The sequence below is a fragment of the Vipera ursinii genome, assembly GCF_947247035.1.
Source record: "Vipera ursinii genome assembly, chromosome: 1".
In the NCBI taxonomy this organism is placed as follows: Eukaryota; Metazoa; Chordata; class Lepidosauria; order Squamata; family Viperidae; genus Vipera; species Vipera ursinii.
The window spans coordinates 252,281,596-252,308,365 of record NC_139512.1 but is presented as its reverse complement, the minus strand read 5'-3'; the positions used below and the strand labels follow the sequence as shown (position 1 = coordinate 252,308,365).

At 39.3% G+C, this 26,770-nt stretch overlaps 1 protein-coding gene across 1 annotated transcript in view; it reads right to left on the bottom strand.

Moving 5' to 3' along the window:
- Positions 1 to 21,900, bottom strand: part of SOBP (sine oculis binding protein homolog) — a gene marked incomplete at its 3' end in the record, with an annotated part of 160,460 nt that extends 138,560 nt beyond the window's left edge. Inside the window, exon 1 of the mRNA XM_083356034.1 lies at positions 21,768 to 21,900. Within this exon, the coding sequence (XP_083212160.1) occupies positions 21,768 to 21,863 (96 nt within the window). The 5' untranslated portion in view covers positions 21,864 to 21,900. The remainder of the gene's footprint in view (positions 1 to 21,767) is intronic.
- Positions 21,901 to 26,770: the final 4,870 nt, after the last annotated feature.

Below are 26,770 nucleotides of genomic sequence, written 5' to 3'. Positions count from 1 at the left end.
AAGATCATAAGATGATATGAGATTTCAGTAACCACTTAAGAGATTTGGATAATATTTTAAAGTATTATATCTTTTAAGTTAACGGGATGCATTTTAGTTGCTGGCTGATGCTGTGTGGATGCTGTCTTGTATCGCTTGTTCCAGACTGCGGTCAAATTGGAAGCACCTGCTAAATACTCCTAAAATATTACTTAGATGGAAAATGCAACAGCGTCTGAAAAAAATGAGATATGTTTAGATCCTTTTTACTTTGTGCTCCTGTATTTGGCTTTGACCCTTCTAGCAAATTAGTTTGCTATAAAAATCATAATTGAAAATGACTATGTCAGTAGTCAGTAAAAAGTCCACCTATGTCCAAAATTTGTGTTATATTTCTTTAGATAATCAACTATTTTTTTCTTTAACCGCCTCGTTTAATAATGAGAAATGTATTATTATAAAATGAGTAAAGGTAACTATCAATTACAGCCTAAAGTTAACTTTAGTATTTGGAAAACATTCTGCGCCCTAAAGCTATATAGAATGGATTAAATAAAATTAGTCTTACATCATGTCTGATTATTTAACGTTATAATTCATGTTATTTCTACTATACAATGTGTTGAAAACATTGTTCTACTGCTAACTTCAGCTTTGTTGCTGCAGAGATCTTAAATATTTGCCAAATATTAGCTCATGAGTAGTCTCATTGAATTTACTGGCAGTATTTCGTTTCTTAATGTAAAACATATGTTTAGGAAAACTGCATGACCAAGGCTATAGTTACTGAAGGATTAAACTTACATAAACCTATAAAAACAGATGTGTAAAATAAATACAAGCTCTTTATAATCTTTCATTATCGTGTTTAGAGATAGATACATTAATAGGTACTTCTTTAGTAGGTGGCATGATTATTCTTTAATGTGTGACTGTCCAGTGGAAAATCTTACCTAACATTCTTACTAGATTCAATTCTCTCCTACAGTTGTAAGGCTCCGTCCCACTCAGTTACGAAGGCACGGCTGATGTAGCAGTTAAATGTTTTCAGCTAATATTTGTTGCCCTCGCCTTCTTTTCTTCCCCTCAATGAGTATTTGTAGGAACAAAATCGAAAAAAGAAAATACAACTGTTTCAGAAGGAGAGTGAAAAAAAGAAATGATAAGTAATCCCACCCAAAATGGAAATTGGACCTCAGACAAAATAGTTTTGAAGGAAACTGTATGTCGACCCTCTCAGGTAAACCAGACAGAAAAAATGAACAGACGAGCTAATTTTACTTTATTGTAAGGCTACAGTAACAGTACCTTATCACTGTTATACACTGCCAGAGTCGTGTTTTTGAGAGACGGGTGGCTATATAAATAAACAAAATCTTGTAAGTCTGAAAGTACAAATCTCCCACTGTCATTTTGAACTGCCTGTTCAATTAGGGTAAGTCTCTCCTAAATTTCTTTCTCTCACTGTGGGCTCCTCCCTCTCTTGTCTTATTGGTTCCTAGGCAGCATCTCTTCCATTTATCCCTCAACATCATTCCCTTATACCATTACATTGTATAAGCACATTCAAATCAAACTCTATCAGCACTCTATCTGATTATTCACTGCACCTAGAAATAAGTCTCTATGGGTTAAATTTCTTCCTGCATCCTGGAGAGTTTCATCCCATAACCTGGCAGAGAGTCCACAGATTCTTTTTTCCCCCCACAAGGAACTTCACAAGCCTCCAGCATACCCTGCCTTGCTATTTATCCCCCCCCCCGGGGAAGGGTTTTCTTGCTTATGGATTTCTTTAACTGGCACTGATAAGGTTCCTCCACACAGCCATGTTTCTCCCATTGTCGAGATGGGAGGAAAGTAAGCCAATGTGAAGACCACTGCCCCACGGCCTACTTTTTTTTTGTGCCTCAAAATGACTCCAATAGTACTGCTGCCTTCACAGAATATCATTTGGGCCATTTTCAGGGCAGCTGTTGGTTCCCTTTTTCAAAGCCAGCACTGGAAAAAAGCAATTCCATGTATGCAGACTCCAGGAGGTTATCCTGCTGAAATAGAAACTCTTCTTCCAGGGGCTGGACATTACATCATGTTTCTTTAAACAGCTGATCAAATTAAGGAGTTATTTTGGCTGGGGGTAGTACAATACAATCATTTAAAAATCCTCCTCTAAACATTTTTTATATTTTAAAACATATGGTGGTTGTTTTTTATATGCAAGTTTAAAGGACCATCTGATTTTCCCTGATGGAAGTCATGCTGAATTGATGTGGGCTTAGATATCATGTTAATTTCCCTGTTTTTTCTGTTTTTTTGCTGTTGTCAGGATGTTTTTGCTTACCAGTGGATATTGACCTCCCAGTAGACCTCCATTTGGTATTTACATGAGGTCAATATTCCCATCTCTGAACCCCAGAAGAGGAAGAAGAGTCTTGGTGAAGCAGTGGGCTAATGCCTCCTTAAGTAACACCAGCTGCCTGCAATTAGTGCAGGTTCGAGTCCAACCAGGCTCAAGGTTGACTCAGCCTTCCATCCTTCCGAGGTAGGTAAAATGAGGACCCAGATTGTTGGGGGCAATAAGCTGACTTTGTAAAAATGCCGCTTGGGGGGGGGGGCGAAAGCCCTAATAAGCAGGCATATGCATAGAATGAAGGCTATTGCTAAGCACATTGATTTGTGCTTCTTAGATTGTAAGCCACCCTGAGTCTTCGGAGAAGGGTGGGATATAAATGGGATTAAAAAAAAGAATAAAATATTTGTGCTGAGAAGTATTCAGTCTCTCTGGAAGTCTTAGTATATACATGGCTATGGAGGTCCATAAGCTGGAGGAGAGGGCAGTATTACAGCAGTCCTCCCAGGCAGTGGTGGGATACAAATATGTAAACAACTGGTTCTCTATGTGGATGCCACTTCCGAAAGTCCATTCTGGGCCTAGGCAACAAAAAATTAGCTACTGGTTCTGCTGAAGTGGTGCGAACTGGCTGAATCCCACCACTGCTCCCAGGCCATTTGGTGCCCAGTAAATTGTTCACTTCCAGAGGACCTTCTTCTTTTCACTACTAGAATGTCCAGATGGGAAGTCTTCTGCCATAATAGCAAGGAAACCACTAATTTCCTTCCAGAATCTCTTGAACAAGCTTCAATCTACCTCAGCAGAAGCGTGGCAATGGAGATTATGTTGTCAAGACATACAGTTAAGGAAAAGCAAATGTGTCTCTTTGTGCTACAACAAGCAGACTATGTGGATAAGTCCATGGATTTACATTATCAGAGATTGAAATAATTGGTCTTCAAGTAAAATAACATACCAGAAATTTTGAGAAGCTTGCATTGGACTGTACCAATTGTCAAGTATCATCCTAAAGATTCTGTTTATGTTTTCCAGAACTATGATGGTAGATATCATAGTTCTGTGCCACAAATGCAAAGCTTCATGGCTGTGGTAGATTTTTATTTTTTTTCTTCAGGTATTCAGAATGTTTTTCCAGGGAAGTAGTATAAAAAGAAACTTTATTTACATTATTGCAGTTAGTATTCTCTGTATAGATAAGGAAAGGGGTCTAATGATGTGTGCAAACATATTGATGTTAAGTTGCAAATTAATTTTTCACTTTAAAAATGTGTGTTAAGAATTGCCCAGTATAAAAGTGGAAGGGGAATGGCTTTTTATATGAAAAATCTAAATACCTGGAAAGACATTGTTTATGAATATGGTAGATCCGTTGAAATCATCTGAATAAAAGTAAAAAGTGTAAGAAACCAAACTGAAACCATTCTGGGAATTTGGGACAGATCACCTAACCTAGCAGAGGATGGGAATAATGCCTTTCTAAATCATTTTAAGTGTTCCAGACAGCAGACCTTAGCAGCAATAATGGACTTCTGCTAATCCCGACAAAGTAAAAATGGTTGATAGAGTAAATTATCAGCATGTTAGAGAAAAGCATTATGTTCATGAAATGAAGATAACGTGGGGAATAGCTGGGAAACGTCAGTTACATATCTTGGATTGCGAATTTCAATGAATTTAGGCAAAAAATGGGCACCTACCATGAATTGAAATTCTAATGGATAAACAAATTGGAGTGTAATATGAGACACCCCAAAATGGGTTACTGAACACAAAGGCACAAACAATTCCCATCCGAAGGAAAAATGAGAAAAGTTTTAGCTAGATTGCATGAATGGTGAACTTACTGACAAATAGAAAAGCAAAAAGGAGACTATAAAAATGAAAGCAAGGACTGATAACTAAGGTGGCATACAAATTGATAAATCAAGCTTATAGCTTATAGCAGGATGAAAGCTGAAAATGAGATGAGGCTGGTGAGGAATGCAAATATAATAAGAAAGATTTGAGAAAATATCTTTCCAAAACTGAAGAGCCAGGGAGATTATTGGTCTGTTCAACAGGTAAAGTGAATAAGTAATATCAAAGAAAAGAGAGAAGGCAGAAAGCAGAATACTTTAACAGCTGCCTTCTCTCGGAAGAGAGAGAGAGCTCCTAATGTATTGCAAAAGGAAGGAGTAATATGGTTAAGTATTGAAAAAGGTATAAAAAGCCATATAGCTATCTGAAATTAATTCCAGATTGCAGGGTCAGATAGGACACTAAAAGAATTGATGGAAGTAATATACCACTGATGATATTCAGTAATTCTAAGTATTGACTACAGTCTTTGAAAATTCCTGGAGAACTGCTAAGATACTAGAAAAACAAACATATTCCCAATATTAAAAGAGAGCAGAAAGACTTGAAAAATTATACACTAGTCATGTTAATATCTGTAGTGTGTGAGATACTTGGGGAAAAAGACAAGCACCATGTCTGCAAGCATTTCGGAAAAAATGTTTCTATTACAAGGACCCACCATCAGTTTGTCAGACTAACTTTATGTCTTTTTATGTCAGAGTTTACTATATTGATGGAGCAAAGGAATGCTGTGGATGTATTTATATCTTGATCAGGCTAAATGTATGGCAAAGTGTCTCATGATATGTTCACGGACAAGATTAATAACGTGGGCAAAATAGTACTGTGGCTTGGTTGATTTGCAATTGAGCAATCATCCTCAAAGGATGTTCATAAATTGTTCCGGAAGGAAATATTAGGTGTAGTCCTTCAAGTCTCCATCTTTGGCTGTTAGTCAATATCTTCATAAATGATCTAGAACAGGGGTGTCAAACTGACATGTCACAATGTATCTTGACTTTTTTTCCATTGCTGGCAATGGGCTGGGCACAGTTTCACCATGACGCATCCGGCCCGCAGGCCAGCAGTTTGATACCCCTGTTCCAGAACATGGAATGAAAAGGATGCTCACCAGATTTGCAGCTGAACAATATTGGAGGGTTGATTAATATCTTAGAGAGCAAACATAGACACTTAAACTTTTTAAAAGTAACTTAAATCTGACATGTAGATTTGGGGATCCTAGTGGACCACCAGCTGAACGTAATCAAGTTACTAAAAAGTGTAGCCTTGGATTGGATTTACAAAGCATTGTTTCCAGGTCATGGGAAATAATAATTCCATTGTATTCTGTGCTGATTGAACCCTACCTGGAATATGTACCTAGTTCTTGGCACTGCATTTTAAAGGGAACATGGAGAAGCTAGTGTGAATTTAAAGAAGAGCATCCAGTAAAATAAAGTGGCCTGAGATAACAAGCCTTTCAGAGGAACAGTTAAAACAGCTGGAATGTTTAGCTTGCATAAGAGAAGACAAATGGGACATATACTAATATCTACCTTTTTGATCGAAGGACTTATTTCATTGGCCACCTCAAGTGTCTGATGAACTCCATTCAGTTTCAAAAGGAACTATTTTGTTTGCATTTTAGTTCACTTTTATTACCCAATTTATATAGCTGCCTATTTCATGGATGTAATTCTGAGCAGTGTACAATCAAAACAACTTAGGGTTATACCTGAGGCTTTGATGTACTATTTGACTGAGGTCTTAGCTATGGCCTGGAAGGGAAGGTCTTAGATCAGATCATGCCTATGAACATGACCAAAATTCTTTACAGATAGTCATCAACTTATAGGGAATCTCTTGCTAATCTCTTAGCAAGTCGGTTGCTAAGAGAATTGTACCCAATTTTAGAACCTTTTTTGTTGTTGTTGCAGTTTTAAGTGAATCACGTGGTTGTTAAACAAATCTGATTTCCATCGACTTTGCTAGGAAGGTTGCAAATGGCAATTACGTGACCCCAGGAACCGCAACCATCATAAATATGTCATTGCCAAGCATCCAAATTTTGATCATGTGATGATGAAGATGCTGCAATGGTCATAAGTGCAAAAATCGGATGTCTTTTTTTTCAGCACCACTATAACTTTGAATGGTCACTAAATGAATGGTTGTAAATTGAAGACTATGTGTATTTAAATTTACCTCAGAATTCTCACTCTCCATTTTCTTTTTTGTGTGTGTTTATATTCATTTTTATTTTTCCATTTCTTCCACAAACAAATCAACAAATATACTGCAATACATAGATACACACACGTAAGTTTGGATGCCACTCATCCATTTCCCCTTTCACCGTATCCACCCTCCTTCTCTCTCTTTCCTCTTCTCTACTTTCTTTCTCCCTTTCTCCTTTCTTTGCTACTTCCCTCTTCTTCCTCTCCTCTCTTCTTTCCCTCACCACTTCCCTCCCGTTTCTCCCCACTTCTCTTTTCCTCTAACCTTCCTACTTCCTTCCCCCTCCTCTACTCTCTTCCCTCTCTCCTCTCCTTTCTTCCCACCCATTCCTCTTCCGATACAATTCAGGGGTAATGTCTGAGCAGCTCCTCTCCTTAAATTTTCAATATCTCTATTAGGTATGATAACATTAATTTTCTATTACATCAATATTTCTATAAATCTGATCTTCTCGGTATATACTACTATAAATTTTTATACTACCTCCGGTTATGCAATACTGTGTCGCCTGGGTCTCCCTCCTTATTTCCTCATTTTTCTTCCATCTAAATTAGTGTTAGCCGTCTTTTAAGCATATTCTCTTTTTCACCCACTCGTAAAATTTTCCCCAAATTTCATAATACTCTGACTCTGTCTTATCTTTAATTATCATTGTTAATCTATTCATTTCCGCACATTCCATTATTTTCCTGATCACCTCTTCTTCTGGAGGAGCTTTCAGCGCCTTCCAGTTTTGTGCAAAAACAGTCCTAGCTGCAGTGGTTATATGAATAATCAAATATGTGGTCTCTTTGCTATATTTCTCTGGTAAAATACCCAACAGGAATATTTCTGGTCTAAGTTCTATACGTTGTTGTATCATCTTTTCTATCCATGATCTGATTATGTTCCAATAGGTTTTAGCTTCTGCACACGTCCACCACATATGATAGAAAGAGCCTGGTATTTGATGGCATTTCCAACATTTCATAGATCTGTCCTTAAACATTTTAGCTAGTCTTTCTGGAGACATATGCCATCTGTAGAACATCTTGTACATATTTTCTTTATACACTGTCGCTATTGTCAGTTTGTAGTTTCTTTCCCATAATTGCTGCCATCTATCTAGTTCAATCGTATATCCAAAATTTCTTGACCATTTTATCATTGACTCCTTAACTTGCTCCTCCTCTAATTCCCTATATAGTAAGTAGCTATACATTTTTAATCTATTTTTCTTCAGTTTCCGTATTTCATCTAACTCTGTTCTCCCCAAATTAAAACCATCTATTTTAGCATCTTTTTCATATCTAGATTGTATTTGCATTCTCATGTGCCAATCCATCTTTATTCCTTGTTCCTCTAATTGTTGTTTGGTTTTCAGCTTCCCCGTGTCTGTTAGTAGGTCTTTATATCTTATAATGTTTCCCATGTTAAACATATTGGGGTGTATTAACGCTTCCATAGTTGAGAGCCAATCTGGAATCCTCAAGTAATGCTTCCTCTTTATTTTCTCCCAAACCATCAATAAAGAATTCCTGATATGTCGTCTCTGGAAATAGCTGTGTATTCTATTTTTCCCATACCATATGAATGCATGCCATCCCAACTGTAAGTCACTCTCCATTTTCCTTGATCTTCCTGCAGTCTTTGATATCATCAGTCATAGTATCCAGGGGTTAGGAGTACAGGGCACAGTTCTATGGCAGTTCTTTTTCTTCTGGGATTGGTTACGTTTGGTGTTAAGAAAGAAAAGATGCAGCCAAAACCTCTATCCTCAGTGTTCTATGATCTCTGCTCCTATTTAATATCTACATGAAATCACTGGATAAGGTCATGAGGTAAAAATTTCATTAGTATGCATAAGAAACTCATTTATAACATATGTATCTGTAGGAATATATACAGCAGACATGTCAAACACAAGACCCGGGGGCCGGATCCGGCCCGCGAAGTGGTTTCATGTGGCCCGCAAAGCCTTCCTGGAAACAGTGAGGGAACGGCCCCCACTGCCTTGGCCCTGACCCAGAGACCCTCCTTCTGCCAGAGACCCTCAGATCTGTCCCACTCCTGCCCAGGCCCCCATAGGCACCCTTGATGGGAACGATGTAGAGCTGGCCATGCCCACCCAGTAGGCCATATGCACTCTAGCCATGCCCACCCAGTAGGCCACGCCCACCCTGGCCATACCCACCCAGCCCCCTGAGGGCAACCGCAATGCTGATGCGGCCGTCAATGAAATTGAGTTTGACACCCCTGATATACAGGATAGGACTCAAAGGAGGTAAAACATTTTAAAGTCCACAAACAGATACCATGCAGAAGCAACTCAACTAGACGCCTCCCTAATTCATTGAATTATAAGGAGGAGGTCCAGCACAATTAGTCTTGCAAGATTCTAGCCAATCTCAATAAAATGAGTTTTAACCTTCCTGTGGAATTGATTTCCTGGTCTGCTCTACCTAGTGGGACTAATGTTAACTCTGGCAGATTGTGAAGGGATGGTGCCTATGGAGGGGAAAGTGTGAGTGATAGACTGCAATGAAGTGGCAATTTCTCAGAAAGGAAGGAGTACATTTGGGGGGGGGGGCGAGAGAGACAAGAGGCAACACAGCCCAGAGCTGAATAGGAAAGAGAGAAAGAGTTAGGCTAGTCACTCCCTAGAATCTCCCAGGGTATCTCCACTAAGGTGAGAATAGTAAAGGTTTAGTTTCACAAGATTCTATGTGTCTATTGTGTATAAGCAAATTAAGAACTGAAGTTTGGCTGGCTGTTCTATGTCATTCTTGGGCTGGGCCTGACATAGACCAAGCAATGCTGTCAATGACCTTTCTCAGTATTTCAGTGCTTTGAAGGTCCATACAAGGAAGAACCCCCTTCATGGATTACTGCCTTGTCGTGGCGAAGGGGCTTGCGTAATTCAATGAAGCTATGAGCTATGCCGTGCAGGGCCACCCAAGACGGACAGGTCATAGCAGAGAGTTCTGACAAAACGTGATCCACTGGAGAAGGAAATGGCAACCCACTCCAGTATCTTTGCCATGAAAACCCTATGGACAGTACCAAAAGGCAAAACGATATGACGCTGGAAGATGAGCCCCTCAGGTCGGAAGGCGTCCAATATGCTACTGGGGAAGAGCAGAGGGCTAGTACTAGTAGCGCCAGAAAGAATGAAGCGACTGGGCCAAAGCCGAAAGGACGCTCAGCTGTGGATGTGTCTGGTGGTGAAAGGAAAGTCCGATGCTGTAAAGATTTTTTCTCCATAGGAACCTGGAATGTAAGATCCATGAATCAAGGAAAACTGGACGTGGTCAAACAAGAGATGACAAGACTGAACATTGACATCTTAGGTATCAGCGAACTAAAATGGACAGGAATGGGTGAATTTAATTCAGATGACCATCAGGTATACTACTGTGGGCAAGAATCCTTCAGAAGAAATGGAGTAGCCTTCATAGTCAATAAAAGAGTAGGAAAAGCAATACTGGGATACAATCCTCAAAATGACAGAATGATCTCAGTTCGAATCCAAGGCAAACCATTCAATATCACAGTAGTCCAAGTCTATGCCCCAACCACCAGTGCTGAAGAGGATGAAATTGACCAGTTCTATGAAGCACTACAGCACCTTATAGAACTAACACCAAAAAATGATGTTCTTATCATCATGGGGGATTGGAATGCTAAAGTAGGAAGCCAAAAGATAACTGGAATAACAGGCAAGTTTGGCCTTGGAGTGCAAAATGAAGCAGGGCACAGGCTGATAGAATTCTGTCAAGAGAATACGATGGTCATAGCAAACACTCTTTTCCAACAACCCAAGAGACGGCTCTACACATGGACATCACCAGATGGTCAACACAGAAATCAGATTGACTATATGCTCTGCAGCCAAAGATGGAGAAGCTCTATACAGTCAGTAAAAACAAGACCAGGAGCTGACTGTGGCTCAGACCATGAGCTTCTCCTTGCAAAGTTTAGGCTTAAACTGAAGAAAGTAGGGAAAAGCACTAGGCCAGTCAGGTATGAATTAAATCATATCCCTGTTGAATATACAGTAGAGGTGACAAATAGATTTAAGGAATTAGATCTGATAGACAGAGTGCCTGAAGAACTATGGACAGAGGTTCGTGACATTGTACAACAGGTAGCAACCAAAACCATCCCAAAGAAAAAGAAATGCAAGAAAGCAAAATGGCTGTCTGAGGAAGCTTTGCAAATAGCTGAGGAAAGGAGGGAAGCGAAAGGCAAGGGAGAAAAAGAAAGATACACCCAATTGAATGCAGAATTCCAGAGAATAGCTAGAAGAGATAAGAATGCCTTCTTAAATGAACAGTGCAAAGAAATAGAAGAAAACAATAGAATAGGGAGGACCAGAGATCTTTTCAAGAAAATTGGAGAAATGAAGGGAACGTTTAATGCAAAAATGGGCATGATAAAGGACCAAAATGGCAGGGACCTAACAGAGGCAGAAGAGATTAAGAAGAGGTGGCAAAATTACACAGAAGAACTATACAAGAATGAGCTTAACGTCCCTGATAATCACAATGAGGTGGTCACTGACCTCGAGCCAGACATCCTAGAATGTGAAGTGAAGTGGGCCTTAGAAAAGCTGAGCAACAACAAAGCTAGTGGAGGTGACAGTATTCCAGCTGAGCTATTCAAAATCTTAAAAGACAATGCAGTAAAAGTGCTACACTCAATTTGCCAGCAAATTTGGAAAACTCAACAGTGGCCACAGGATTGGAAAAGATCAGTTTACATTCCAATTCCTAAGAAAGGCAGTGCCAAAGAATGTTCAAACTATCGCACCATTGCACTCATTTCTCATGCTAGTAAAGTCATGCTTAAAATCCTACAAGCTAGACTTCAGCAGTATGTGGATCGAGAACTACCAGAAGTGCAGGCAGGATTTCGAAGAGGCAGAGGAACTAGAGATCAAATTGCCAACATACGCTGGATCATGGAGAAAGCTAGGGAGTTCCAGAAAAACATCTACTTCTGCTTCATTGACTATGCTAAAGCCTTTGATTGTGTGGATCATAACAAACTGTGGCAAGTTCTTAAAGAGATGGGAGTACCAGACCATCTTATTGGGCTCTTGAGAAACCTATATGCGGGTCAAGAAGCAACAGTGAGAACTGGACACGGAACCACTGATTGGTTCAAAATTGGGAAAGGAGTCCGGCAAGGCTGTATACTGTCGCCCTGCCTATTTAACTTATATGCAGAGCACATCATGAGAAAGGCAGGGCTAGATGAATCAAAAGTTGGAATTAAGATTGCCGGAAGAAATATCAACAACCTAAGATACGCAGATGATACCACTCTAATGGCAGAAAGTGAAGAAGAACTAAAGAGCCTCTTGTTGCAGGTGAAGAAGGAGAGTGCAAAACTTGGGTTGAAACTTAACATTAAGAAAACCAAGATCATGGCATCTGGCCCTCTCAATTCCTGGCAAATAGATGGGGAAGAAATGGAGGTAGTGACAGATTTTATTTTCCTGGGCTCCAAGATCACTGCAGATGGGGACTGTAGCCAAGAAATTAAAAGACGCTTGCTCCTGGGGAGGAAAGCCATGGCAAATCTAGACAGCACACTAAAAAGCAGAGACATCACCCTGTCAACAAAAGTGCGTATAGTCAAGGCTATGGTCTTTCCAGTTGCAATGTATGGTAGTGAAAGTTGGACCATAAGAAAGGCTGAGCGCCAAAGAATTGAGGCCTTTGAACTGTGGTGCTGGAGAAGACTCCTGCGAGTCCCTTGGACTGCAAGGCGATCAAACCGGTCAGTCCTAGAGGAGATCAATCCTGACTGCTCTTTAGAAGGCCAGATCCTGAAGCTAAAACTCAAGTACTTTGGCCACCTAATGAGAAGGAAGGACTCCCTGGAGAAGAGCCTAATGCTGGGGAAGATCGAGGGCAATAGAAGAAGGGGACGACAGAGAATGAGGTGGCTGGATGGAGTCACTGAAGCAGTAGGCGTGAGCTTAAATGGACTCCAGAAGATGGTAGAGGACAGGAAGGCCTGGAGGAATGTTGTCCATAGGGTCGCGATGGGTCGGACACGACTTCGCAGCTAACAACAACAACAACACAAGGAAGAACAAGTTTCAACTCAATTGTAACAAGACTGAATTGTTGGGAATGTTGCATCACTTAGATCCATGAATGTTTTGTTCTAGATACAGCTCCATTTCCCTAGGTAGACAGGTGTGCAATTTCAGGTTCTTGTTTAAAAAACAGATAGCAAACATGGCCAGGAGGACTTTCATACAAATCCATCTTGTATACCATTTGTACCTGTTCGGGATCAAGAAATCTTTCTCACTGTCACTCATGCCTTGATCATCTCCGAGTTGAATACGAACAACACATTCCTCCTGAAGTCACCCTTGAAAACCACTAGGAGCTGTAACTGAACCAGAATGTGGTGGCATGTATAGTTTTGCCACAATACATATATGTAACATATTACTTTCTGAGATGAAACTATCTTCTGGCTGCAATTCAAAGTTCTGAGTATCATGTATAAAGAGCATGGGATTGAAATACCTTTGGCCCTATGTAAAGCCTTGAAAACCTGGCTTTTCTGCAGGATTGGACCAGGGAGATGGATGATGAATGATGAATGATTCTGTCTTTAAGGGTGGGTGGTCTCAAATGTTTTTTTTAATTTATTATTTGATTTTGTTTAATTCTGTACTATTTTAATCAGGTCTTAGATACTCAGAGCTGCAATTGTGGGTTGAGCAGCCACAAAAATTGATGAAATGAATAGTGTTCCAATTGATTATGGTGACTATTTGTCAGAAATGGTCTTAACAGATTCCCACACTAATCATGAAATTGTAGTAGGTTATCTATAAAGTCCCCCCCCCAACTCATTCATTCCTTAATCATGAGTCTATGGGTTAAAAAAAATAGCTATGTACTTTGTAATCAAAAGAGGATTTAAGTATTAGAAATTAGAACAAATTTGCCATTAATTTCCCTACAGAACTATTTGCCAGGATAAATATTGCAATGCTTATAGAAATAAGTAGACCTAATGTTTTTAATCACAATTATGGCTAGCTGAACAAGAAACTAGACTAATGAGACATTCTGTGCCAGTGACCAGCAAATGGTTATCCTTTATGAACTCCTCTTGACTCCATTGTTTTTGAAACTATCATAGGATAAATTATATTTTAACTATGCTTAAAATAAAAGAGAAGCAATTTCTTTTGATGGTCTTCTCAGAGCCAGCCAAGAGAATTTGGAAAGAGTGCGTAAACTTAAATTCACACTGGACATGAAGAATTAGTACTTGGTTCTAAATATTGTGATCTGTATCAGAAGTATTCTTATGAGAAGTAATGTTTGATATACTAATCTAAATATTTTCACTCTCATTTCTCAGCCACCATGGACAGCATCTGCAACATCATCCTAATTTAACTTTATGGCTAAAAATGTTTCTTACCACTCAGTGGAATGTCTGTATTCACATTCCATTTTCCTTTAAGACAGGTTCCCTATTACAAACCTGTTACCATTCATTAAATGCCCTTTGCGGTATGTTCTTTTTCTACTTTTTTATTAAAGCCCTGCCATTTTTAAAAATAATTTGGACCTCATGGTCAACACACATGTGGGACCTCCACTTGTCATAAAAAAAACCCCTCTTTTTCAGCTTCTGCAGGAGGCTAAAAAAGATGCCAATACTTTAAGAAACTCATTAATATTAACGCAACTCTTAAAGCAATGTCATCTATTTTTTCAGAATCTCTCAGAGGTTTGAAAAAGATGGACTACTTTCATAATTTATCATTTAGTTGAACAAAGTTCCAATATGCTAACTTCAGCAACATTCAAATTTTTTTTAAAAAGAAAATATGGTACTGGTGCTGAAAAAGGAACTTTACAACCGCTCCCCAGTAGCAGCTGTCAGTGTCCCTGGAGCCACACGCTTGCAATTCAGGTAATTGATGACTTGTGCACATTCATTTATATCCCACATTTATTATTTTTATAAATAATTCAATGTGAGGAACACACCCCTTCTCCTCCTCCTATTTTCCCCATTTATGATAGTCACATGATCACAGTTTGCGACCTTCACGGCCAGTTTCCAACATGCAAAGTCAATGGGGAAGCCAGCAGGACATTTCACTTTATAACCAATTAAGGTTGACAAGTGTCAAGTACTATAATATATTAAATGTCTTTCCAAAAACCTATGTCTGTATATACTACCCTTGATCACATGTCTTTAACTTTTCAAAAGCTACATAATTTGTGATGCTCATGCAATAACATCACGACATATGAGATATCACTATGGCATCTACTGGATACCTGTGAATAAAACACTGAACTACGAACTAATCAACCTTCCTCCAACGTGTCGTGTGAACCTATCCTATGTGTTCAGCATGTGTGTGTCTTGTAAATATAATTAAGTTAATGTGTTATACAAACACTATTATTTTTTAACATTGCCTAGATTTCTAAATTCTTGTGAATCTTTAATGTAGCTCTCATGGGATCAAGGCAAGCTAATATTAATATTAACCATTGTTACTGATCACCAAGTTATATGGTAGCATCTAACCACCTAACTTTGGCTGCTCCAAAAAAAATTAAGGAGAATTGGACCTAATTACTGTAGTATTTCTTGGATGAGAAATCATCAGGAAAAGCCAGAGAAACTATTTCTGTATTCCTGCCAAAGAAACTACATGGATCTGCCTTTGAAGTCACCAGGAGCTGAGCTCAATTTGAAGGAAATGTTATTTACTGTTGCAGCTACAACTAGCATTCAGTATTTATTTTTGTACCAATATTGTGCAGAACATATAAAGCTCCCATTTACTTCATAATTATGAGGTAATATAGGATAATAAGACAAGTAACTTTCATGGAATAACTAACTCTGAATTAAAGGAGAGACGAACTTGACAAACAGAGTTGTTTAGTCAGGCCAAAACACTTTTATGCCTAAAATTAAGGAAAGATAATGACAATTTTTTTCATCTCAATAAAGTGCTAAAATTCTTCACCATTACGATAGGGCCTAGATAGCCTAGAGATAGCATAATTAGCAATCATGGCAGGAAATTCTGTCCTACAACACTGGAGAATGTCTAGAGACCTAACAGGATACAGCTAACAGAATCCTGATGAAAGGAGATGCCTCATTTGCCATATCCACACTAGTGATTTTATGGCATCCTATTGCACCATTCAACAGTTGCTATGATATTATATGAACAATAAAGTCTGGTTTTGCAGTATTGCAGTAATGACAGGATGAATCTGTACGATGCTATAAACGACTAGTTTGGAAATGTCTCCTGATTAATGCTAAAGTCAATCCTAGTGAAGAGAAAACTCTTAGACTCTTGGAAAGTAGTTTGGGAGAAGGGAGATATGGGAAAAAAACAAAGGAACTGGCTATAGGTGATCTTATAAATACATGCAAGAGTAAAATGAAATGAAAGAAGAAGAAAGGGCTCTTCCCATTCTGCAATTATTATGAGTGCATGGGAACCACTGTACTGAACTTCCTTTTTTTCTTTTTCTTTTTTTTGCAATAGTATCAGACACAAACCCAGCAATTCAAATACAGCGAAGTGGTCCTTGCTATATTTCTTCTGCTATTTGTGTTCCAATTTCTGGAAAGAGAGGTGCTGAGAGGAAGCAGAGCTGCCGTGTTGCAGCCCAATAACAACATCTCTAATGGTAGAAAAGTCCTACCAAAATAAGGAAGATTAAGAGAAAATGGATAAAGATAAAAAAGAAGCAGGTAGACAGAACAACAGGGACAGGTTTTTCCTCTAACATGTGAAGAGAGTAAATATAAACAACATTTTTTTATGAAACACATAAGTAACGTAAATACAAATGAAGCTGATTTCTGAATAACAGGGTTGGTTTCAGATGAACAATGAGAACAAACACAAAAAGTCACCTCTTGGACACCGTTCCAATGGAACAGAACAATTGGAAAATACATTTAATTGACCCAAAGGAAACTGGGAGAAGCAGGGGAAAGAAAACAGTGGGAAGCATAGAAAGAAGACCAAGGAATGAGAAAAAAGATGAAGGTCAACATTTCATTTCAGAACAGTATGTAATCAAGAGTTAATAGTCAAGAGTTACTGTGCCCAGACTGCAGAGGAAGGGAGCTCAAGTGATGGTTAGGACTGACTTCAAATAAAAACAAAAATGCAAAAAAAAAAAAAGATACGTTATATTTGTTGATGCTATGACACCACATGTCTGCTTTCAAAACTCTGGTGCCAAGATTCATATATAATCAAATAGTCAAAGACAAAAAATAATTAAAAGCCAGGTTCTCTGGAACACCTGGACTGACAAAGCAGATGATTGCTTGGATGCTATCTAGTGCTGCACAATTAATTATTTTTTTTACCAAAGGAACTGACATGAAAATACCTTTTATTCACTTTCTATCAGCAAATAAGTAAAAGTATAGTGCTAAAATGCTTCTCTGTGTGGTTGCTCATTTTCATGTATACAGCCCAAACCACATTTTACAATAATTTTAATTTGCATGATTTAATTGTATATTTTATTGAATTTTAGTACATAAAAATACAATTTTGGGAAGTAAAAGACTATTCACATACATTTTCCTCATACAGGATAGTGGAAAGAAGTCTGATGGGACAGAAGTCTTTAAAAAGCAACGAAAATTATTTCATACACGCTCTATTTAAAATACATTTTATTGTAGCATCATCATATAGATAACATAACTCCTTATGCTGCATCAAAGACAATTGGTTCTATTTCTGATTCATGTAAGTTTTCACCACATTTTTACCTTCAGTTTTTTCGGTCAGAAAATGGGGAATGATACCAGACAAATGCAGATGGAAATGCAAGGGAAATTCAGTCTCTTATTTTCTTAAAACAGGATGCTACTAATTATTTTTAAAATTTTAAGTAGAAGCGGGAACTTTTTTTTCTGTTTCCTTCCTTGCTATATTGATTGAAACATGGAAGATGAATTTCAAGCCATGTAATAAATGAAAAATGTATGCCTGTCATGTGATATTATATTTCTATCAAATCTTTTTGATATTATGAATAGATGTCAGTATGGCAAATAAATGTACACTAGCCTGTATAGATGAATTTCCAACATTATTTTAATTTTCTTGTAGACTCTTATATACTCTAGATAAGGATTCCCAAACTATTGTGAATATTCCTTGTCAAGATTTATAGTTTCTTATATGATATCTGATAGTAGTTTATCAGGGGACTTGAAAATACTTACACGTGTTTCTTTCCTATGTAATTATTTTCCAAAGTAACTTTTAAATCTTCAAATGTAGAGTGAAAGGTATGACTAAGCAATCCATCAGTTAACAGAATGTACTTGAAGCATAATTAAATTTGGATGCCACCTATTTCTTTTGTCTTTTTCAGTGAGCAGTCAGTTTTAAGCTTTTCAGTTAGAATATTTCAATAGATTTGCCAATTAACGACAAGAGATGAAATAATCTAGAATGGCATCTATTTTAGTTAAATTACTTACTTAGAATCTGAAAAGTAATCAATTTAGGAACATAAAATCAGCTCTGAATATTATACAACAGGTCCGATTTCATCTCACAATTGTTTAAAAATACCCAAAATGGTAGGTGAATTCAAAATTTTCAGTACTAGCTTCTACATGTAATCAGATCATTCAATTCAAATGAACTTTAAATCGTAAGGTGTTCAAATCATGATTCTTATATTCTTGTCATTTATAACATTATATAATATTAAGTTCCCATGCAACCATAATCCATTTAGTATAAAATAACCATTTTAAATGTTTATAGTACTTCTCGGAAATAGATGAGGATTTATGAAAGGAACATACTGTAGTTCTCTATGGTTTTTAAAACTACATATTCACACTGATAAGTGAATTGTTTTACTTGATATTTAGTTTGTTACATTCTTAGCAATCCTATAACCTGGTGTATTGCAATCACTATTTCTAAAACATCCAGTCCTTGGCTGAAATTTCCGAGTTGCTAAATGAAATTTTGGAGGATGTAAAATTAGTACACAGCTGATTTATAATTTCCCCCATTTGCAATTTATCATACAGCACAATAATATTAATAAATTCTAAGAATATTGAGGGCAGATAAAAGGAAAGAATTAGAATTATACTGATGGTCACAGTAAAATAAAACATTCAGTCAGAATTCTTTAGTAAATTTTACACTGAATTTTAGTGAATTTTAAGGCAAACCAAAGCAATCATGTAGTTTTTGGATGCAATGTTGTATCAAGCTGAAGTTTCTCACAACTGTCATGTACATCAGGCCAGAGATAACAAAAATGTAACCTAATATCTACCACAGCAAACAACATCAGTTTTCAACCTTATTAAAACTGAGCAACTGGTATTACTGATGTGACAGAGAGTGGTTGAGTTTCTTTCCATCATTATTAAGCAAATATGTGGCTCTGTCAAAGAGCAAATCTTCAAGAAAATCTGTGTGATGAGGTAATTTTATTACTCATTCATAGAGCCTTGTATTTGCTGTACTTAAAATAGACACTTGTACCCAGTGGCTTTTTATTACTGGAAGGAGGGTGGAGAGAGGGAATCACATAGACGCTGGTCTTTTTTTCTTTCCCTTGGCAAATGGAAGCAATTCAATCCAACATGGCTTGAAACTTGAGTAGGTTACTGTATACCGTGATAGAATTCCCTAATCCCTGAGCCAAATTTCCCGAGGGGGCCCTCCTACTAGTCCTGCACTTTCCAAGCTGACTTTTCCATTCCTTCAGCCCTCTCCTCTCCTCCCCCCCCACTTCATCTCTTCATCTCCCTCTACCTTACAGCCTTGATATCCGATCTGCTGCTAGGATTCAGATTTCAGTTTTTACAGCTTAGGCTGTCTATTGCTATATACATTCCTTTCTTTCTGCTCTGTCGTGATTACTTAGCAGAGCTTATTTTACACAAGTCCACATGAAAGCAGTTCAGATGAAGGGAAGCAGTCAAGCTGCTTGAACAGTTCAGATGTGCACCTACACAAGGGCACACTGTGTTCACCAGAAAATGTTGTCGTATACATTTCATACAATACGACTAATTTGTTAAGTTACTGTACTCTTTAACTTAGTGAAGAGGAGGAAATCTTTTTGGTATACCTTTCTTTCAGTAAGTGAAGAGTTTTTGAAACAAAGACAAGCAAATATCCAATGCAATTGGAAGGAAATAAGATGAAAACCTGCTGGGAACTTTAGTTATAAAAACACAGAATGTGCTCTCCAAGCTTAATAAGATAACTAACTCTACGATGTAGCCAAGGCTGCCTGAAAGCTTCTGCTGTTATTCACATTTCAACCACGCAATCTATAAAAGCTGTTCCCAAAACTATATCAGATCCACAGCCTTGGATTAAATTACTCATAGAAATGAAACTCTGATATATCTATTTCTCTTATTGCTTTTCTTCCATTATCAGAAGATTAGGGGAAAGAGAGGTTTACCTGCCTTAACACTAATGCTTAATAGACTTTCATAAAAAGGGGAAAAAATGTGTAATTTTCCTCCTTTCACATACAGTGTTGTTTTTGTTTCTTCCTCACCATTTCAGACAAACATCTGTTCTACTGCAGAAGAACAACTATCTCCCAAACCACCAAGTGTGCCTGCAGCCAAAGTAAACAAAACAAACCCAAAGGATCCAGCATAGTCAGCCTTTATATCCAGCCAGGATAGCATTTCATATGTTTTGATTAAAATTAGCTAATTTGTAATGCTAGAACCTAAGAAACTGAAAAACTGCAGATCGAATGAAGCACTGTCTTAAACGGACAGTGCATAATGGGACAGAGTTCCATGCCCACTGTCCCCCTTCCTCTCTACCCTTACCAAAATAAAAATCCAAACAAGGTCTGACTAAGCAATTACTGTTAAATTCAAGTGTGCACAAAGCCTCCCCTAAGATAGAAAGTCTACCTACAAAGAGGCATATGTATATATGCCTAGAGATTGGAGGGCACTTTGTTCTTACATGTATCACCACCACCTTTGTTCAAATGTCCATCTGCTGTTGGACAAACCTTCAATACAGAAAGAAACAATACAGACAAATAACAGAACATTTTTGATTGAGTTTAAAAATTAAACATTAAAGCAAGCATCTTCTTCCAAATTGATTTGCTAAGCATAATAAGTAAAATGGTCTTGTTGATCCCTTTAGGTTGCTAGCCTTGGACCACATAGGCAAAGATTCCATGATGATGCATATTCAATTTCACACACAGCTTTTTAAATTATTACACACCAACAATGTATATTAGATATTTGAATATAACCTGTTAACGGAATGATTATGAATGCTCCATTTCACTAAATGCAACTTCGGTGAACGAATTGTATCCTACCTCAAAACTATATTGTTTTATTATTTGAAGCAAAGCAACTTCACTTCAGACCCGTAGGGGAGGTTTAGGGAAAGGAAAGATGAGAAACGTAAAAATTAATGCTAACAACAATAACAGTGCTATCAGACAGTGATTTCATGTTCACCCAGGTGAATATTGTTTATATATTTATTGGGCAACTTCTTAGATATTAGCCTCTGGAGTGCCAGCCCACAAAATTATCTCTAGAACACAGCTGGATTGGCACTATTTCCTGTGAGGATGCTGGTTTCACCTCCTCCATACACAATCACTCCAAACAGGTATAGATGATATACAGAACGTACACACACAGACACACATATTCATGCACCCTTCTAGGACAGCTTTCAATTCAACACTCTGCTTCCTTGATTAACTGTGAAGTGGAGCACAGGAAACAGACGCAGAAGTAAAAGGGAGAAGAGAAAGACAAGCGATCCTGTGTCTAAGCTCAAGAAGGATGTGCAGTTCAGACCATAACATTTCACTTTGACAATTTAATTACACAGTTGCAGCTGGCTACTGGAAAGGGGGCCAGAGGGAGAGGGTGCTTAAATGACTTCCCTTCTTTTCTAACTTTTAACCGCTTCTAGATTATCTGGCTAGGATGGGCACACAGAAGGGGAATTGAACCCCTTTGGAGAAAACATTACAAATAATAGTAGTTCTAACCATCAACGTATCAGATCCGCTTAGGGATCTGGCTTTCTCGCCTGTGAACTCTGCAATTAGGAGGGAGTTCAGGCACCTTTCGTCAAGCCTCCTAACAACAAAACAAGAGGTCTTTTATTTATAATATATTCTTCCATGAGGTGGGGGAGGGGAGACCGGAGTACCGGGGGGGGTCTGCAACAAGCTTCCCTCCTCTCCACCCCTCTCCCTTTTTCTTCCCTTCTCGCATCTGAATAGTGATCAAGAGGAGCGCAGAGACGTACCTTCATCTCTTCATTGATTTCCCTTTTCACGGGGTGAGCCGGCTTCCTGCTTCTTTTATTTTCCGGAGGTCTCCCTTCTTTCTCCATTTCTGCCATTTTTTTGTGTGTGTGTTTTGTTTTGTGCGTGCGTGCGTGTGTTGTTTGTGTGTGTGTGTGTGCGCGCGCGCGCGCGTGTATCTACTTCGGTGGAGATGAAATGGCTGCTGGTATTATTTGGGAAAAGCTTTTTTTTTGGGGGGGGAAGGTTGTGGGAGAGGAAGGGAGGGAGGGAGGCCGGGGGCGGCTTTTAGCGCTTGGGCGAAAGCGTCAACGGGTGTCAAAAGGAGAGAGCGGCTCTGGGAGGGTTGGGGATGCGGGCGGGCCGGAGCGCGGGTTGCCCTGGCGAGTCAGCCATCTTCTGTCTCCCTGTCTGTCTGCAGGACCGAGCGCGAGAGACGGGCTCTGTGCGTGCGTGGGGAGGGGGCGGCGAGGAAGAAGGAGGAGAGTCGGCAGGGAGAGAAAGAAAGAAGCCAGTCCAGTTCCTTCCAAAGAGCGGGCGGGCGTGCGCGGGGGGGTGGGCGCGGGGGGGGGGAGAGAAGCAGGACGTCCCCCTGGCCAGGCATTGGGCGGGGCTTCCAATATCGCCAAACCCTCTCCGCTTTCTCCTTCTCCTGCTGCTGCTGGTTAGGCACAGATTCAAAGAAGCGGCGAGGGGGCTTTTTATACTTAATTGTCGCCACCGCTTTCTTTCCCCCCCCTCCCACGCCCCCGCAGGGACTGTCGTGCCTTGTGGAAAATACAACAAGGAACTCCTCGGCTCCTTGCTTTCTCCCCCATCCTTTTTTTATGGTGGTGTTTTTGGTGGTCACCACATATAATAATAATAATAATAATAATAATAATAATAATAATAATAATAATAATAATAATAATAATAATAATAATAATAATTTAATTTAATTTTTATACCGCCCTTCTCCCGAAGGACTCAGGGCGGTGTACAGGGCAACGGTCCTCGGTTACACGCTCTTGCTCACCCACCTAACCCCCTTCGAAACCCGGTGACGGGACGAAACGGCAGGGATCCTTTATTAAAAAAAACGCCCTGTAGTTACAAAGGCGCGCTTAAGTAGCATGCACGGCTGGCCTCCAAACGTGCTCGCGTGGGGGTTTGGAAGAGAGGGAATTGAAAGGAAGGTCGCCTTAGGTTGCCGAAGCGGCCCACGGTGGTGGCAGCCAGTGGCAGTTGTGTGTGTGTGTGTGTGTGTGTGTAAGAGAGCGCGCACCCTGGAACCCGCAGCCTGAGGATGGAGGATGCTGAGTGCTCAGGACTGGCTGGCTGGAGGCCCGCTAGCCCGCCCCGCTCTGCAATTCCACCTTTAGGAGAAAGAGGGAGGAAAAAGGCGCAAATGGAGGCTGCTCTCCACGCCTGTCTGCCCACGGCGCTGGGAAGGGAACGTTTCTACAGCCGCGTTGAAACCTCTCCAGCTGAGGCGGAGCTTGACGTTTTCGTGGGTGGGCGGCAGTTTGGAGGGTGCTGGGCCGCTGAAACGGCGGTAGTATTCGACAAGCAAAGACGTTACACCAACCGGGGGGGGGGTTTGCTTTGTTTTGATTTTGGCGGGACGATCTTCTCCAGCCCCGCGCAACTAGTCCTCAAGGAAAGCTTCGCTTAATGTGTGGCATCGGGCTTTTGTCCCAGCGTATTAGGTTCCATCTATGCCAATAATCAGCTAAATGATTGTCTCTCTGTGTATGTGCCAATAACCAGCTAAATGATTGTGTGTGGCGGAGGGGGGGGGAGCGGGTAAAGTTCGTCTCTACGAACATATTCTGAATTAATGGAAGGACTCTTTAACGCATCGTATCCCATAACCGAGTGTTATTTTTAAACATTAAAGTCTGGAAATTAAACATGATCTATCTTTCTCAAACCTTTCATTCAGTTCTTCAAGGCTGACTGCCTTTATAGATCGGGGAGTCCGAAACGCCATCGCCCCAGAGTCGTATTAGCACCCATCCTTTCATTCTGTTTGTTCTGTTCGAGAAATGACTCGAACTAAGTCCTCTCTGCCTCCGAGTTTTGTTTCGGAGAGACTTACTACTTCATCTCTGTTGAAAGAAAATGGAAAATGAATAGTATGATAGACGATACTTGGAATTAAGTGCTGGATTAACGGTACACACGGAAGGAGAATGCACTGATTATATTCGGTCGTACACACCTACTCTTTAGTAGCTCATAATTATCTGATACTATACAATATGGAGGTGTCCTTTCCATTAGTGAAAATCATAATTACGAAGTAATTTGTCATTATGTCTGAAGTTGATCTTAAAATTATATAGTACACACACACATGCACAATACCCAAATAGAAAATTACCCAAAATGTGCAAAAAGACTTGATCTCCTTTAAAAAAAAAAGTACAATCTGTCAAAATTAAATTTGGTTCCAATTCCTGATCTGCATTTTATTTATTACAGTTGGCTCATTGACACTAATGGGGCCCTGATTATAGGAAAAAGAGCATCATGCTAAGGCAGAATTTTAAAAATCTTTTAATCCAGATTCACATCCAATTCTGCTCCATTTATTCTGCAATTGATTTAGTTAAGAACAGATTTGCAGTCTGTAGCTCTTTTAGAAAAAAATTCCCAGACAATCTTCAATGCAATTTACTTCCAGAATTGAAGGATATTATTGCTTGGGATATATAGTGTAACATATATATAATGATACAGTAGAACTTTACAGTCTTTCAATAATTACAGGAATACAAAATTGTAATGCATTCATCTATTCTGCAATATTTCTGCAATATTCATTTTAAAAACATTTTATCATTATTATTGTACATATACTGAAGAACAGAGGTTCCTAAATTTTTTGCCATCACACCTCCCTTTAGTATAATCTTAATGTACATACTTCCCCTAAAACTCCAAACACCAAAATGAACATAAATGAACAATGAAAACAATACAGTGAAACTTTGGGGAAGAAGGATTTGTTGTAACAATGTACAATTCAACAAAGGGTTATTTACACCCCCCACCCCATGGAGTCTGTTTGCTCTTTCCAAGGAAGGTATACATCACAATTTGGGAAACCTTGCTATAGAGGTATGAGTTGGAATTAAAATTAGAGAATACCAATCATTTCCTATCTAATACTTCCTTAGCATATGCTCATGATGTAGCAGTACCACATCTTGCTAAGATATGCTGTTCTACCATTGTGTTCCTGATTGGCTAACAAAATGTGTTGTATTGCCATTCTTCCTAAGGGACGTATATTCTAAGGGCACTGATTGATAAATAGCTATTAGCATGTATTTCCTTACTTAAAATTCAGGCATCTCTCCCAATCTCTCCCAATGACTGATGAATGTTGGTTTGTCTTTGTAAACATATCTTTCTAGAAAGAAGGGTGAAAAGTGCAACAAATTATATACTGCAGTAGCTTAAGCAGGAAATACACACACACACACACACACACACACACACACACGTATTATACAAAATATTGGTGCACTGTTCAAGCTTTCACCTGTATGTCAAAGACGGCTATATGTTTGGGCCATGCTACTGTATTAGCTAGACTGGAACAAGTTTGGAAAAAAGTGTCTCAAAGGTGCTTTTTCAAAAGGTAAGAGGACTTTTTCCCTGAAGAAGAAGAACAAGATGTTTTGTTTCTCATTGTTTCATTGGTTCTGGCAGGATGGGGGGGAGGGGGGTAGGTTGGAAGGATCATATTTCTTTGTAGTCATCTGGTCGTTAGCACTTTCCCTGAGAGCTTTTGAGGCCACTTGGGGGTTTATCTGTGCCCTCAGGGTCACCTGTAAGGTAAAGGTTCCCCCGCACATGCGTGCTAGTCGTTTCCGACTCTAGGGGCCGGTGCTCATCTCCGTTTCAAAGCCGAAGAGCCAGCGCTTGTCCGAGGACGTCTCCGTGGTCATGTGGCCGGCATGACTAGACGCCAAAGGCACACGGAACGCTGTTACCAGAGTGCAAATGGGGATGGAATCTTCTTGGAACTGCTGAAAGGACTGAGTTGTAGACAGGGCCCAAATTGATCATTGGTTTGAACGAGGGGTAAAAGAGACCATTTATGTTAACATTGAACAGTTCTCTCTCAACGGCGAGAGAGGGAGAAGAACCCCACTATCTCCTTTCAGCAGTCCTTTCACAAGTTCCAAGAAGATTCCTCCCCCATTTGCACTTTGATACAGGTGACCCCGAGGGCACAGATAAACCCCCAAGTGGCCTCAAGAGCTCTCAGGGAGAGTGTTAATGACCAGATGACTGCAAAGAAATATGATCCTTTCAACCTTAAACCTCTGCCCCAATTCTGTCAGAACAAATCGCCTCCATCATCCTGCCAGAACTGATGAAGTTTCTTGGATGAGAAGTGAAATGTCTTCCTCCTCCTCCTCCTCCTCCTCCTCCGGGAAAAAACAGACTAGATGCCTTTTGGAGAAGCTCCTTTCAGACAACTATGATCTGGATGACTGAGAATCTCCACAGATATTTGGGAAAAAATGAAATCACATCACAATACAAATCAAAATGCTGAAGGTTAGAACACTTGAAATGACACCATGCAAAACAGTTTGAGCAAAGGGTTTGTAAGGATATTTCAATGTCTGTGTAAACTACAAGTGATGAAAGGACCCAAATCATGGCTACTGCCACCTAATCAAATAGAGGCAGAGCAGGAATGTGGATAAAAGAAATTCTGACTCAAATCTCTTACTCGTTGTATGAAACCCATGGTTATTTTCCCATTATATGGCTGGAAAACTGAGACTAGACAACAGTATCTTTTTAAAATGTAAACGCAATAAATGTACATCAGAAATAGCATTTATGCATGGTGCATAATCATACCTGATCCCTTCACTAGTCAATATAGTCATTGACCCATTTACCTTCTGGTTATTAAGTCCCAGATTTGGTTAATACTGCTCTCTAGTATTTATGTTTCCTCATCATTGTCTTTATGAACTGATGGCAGCAT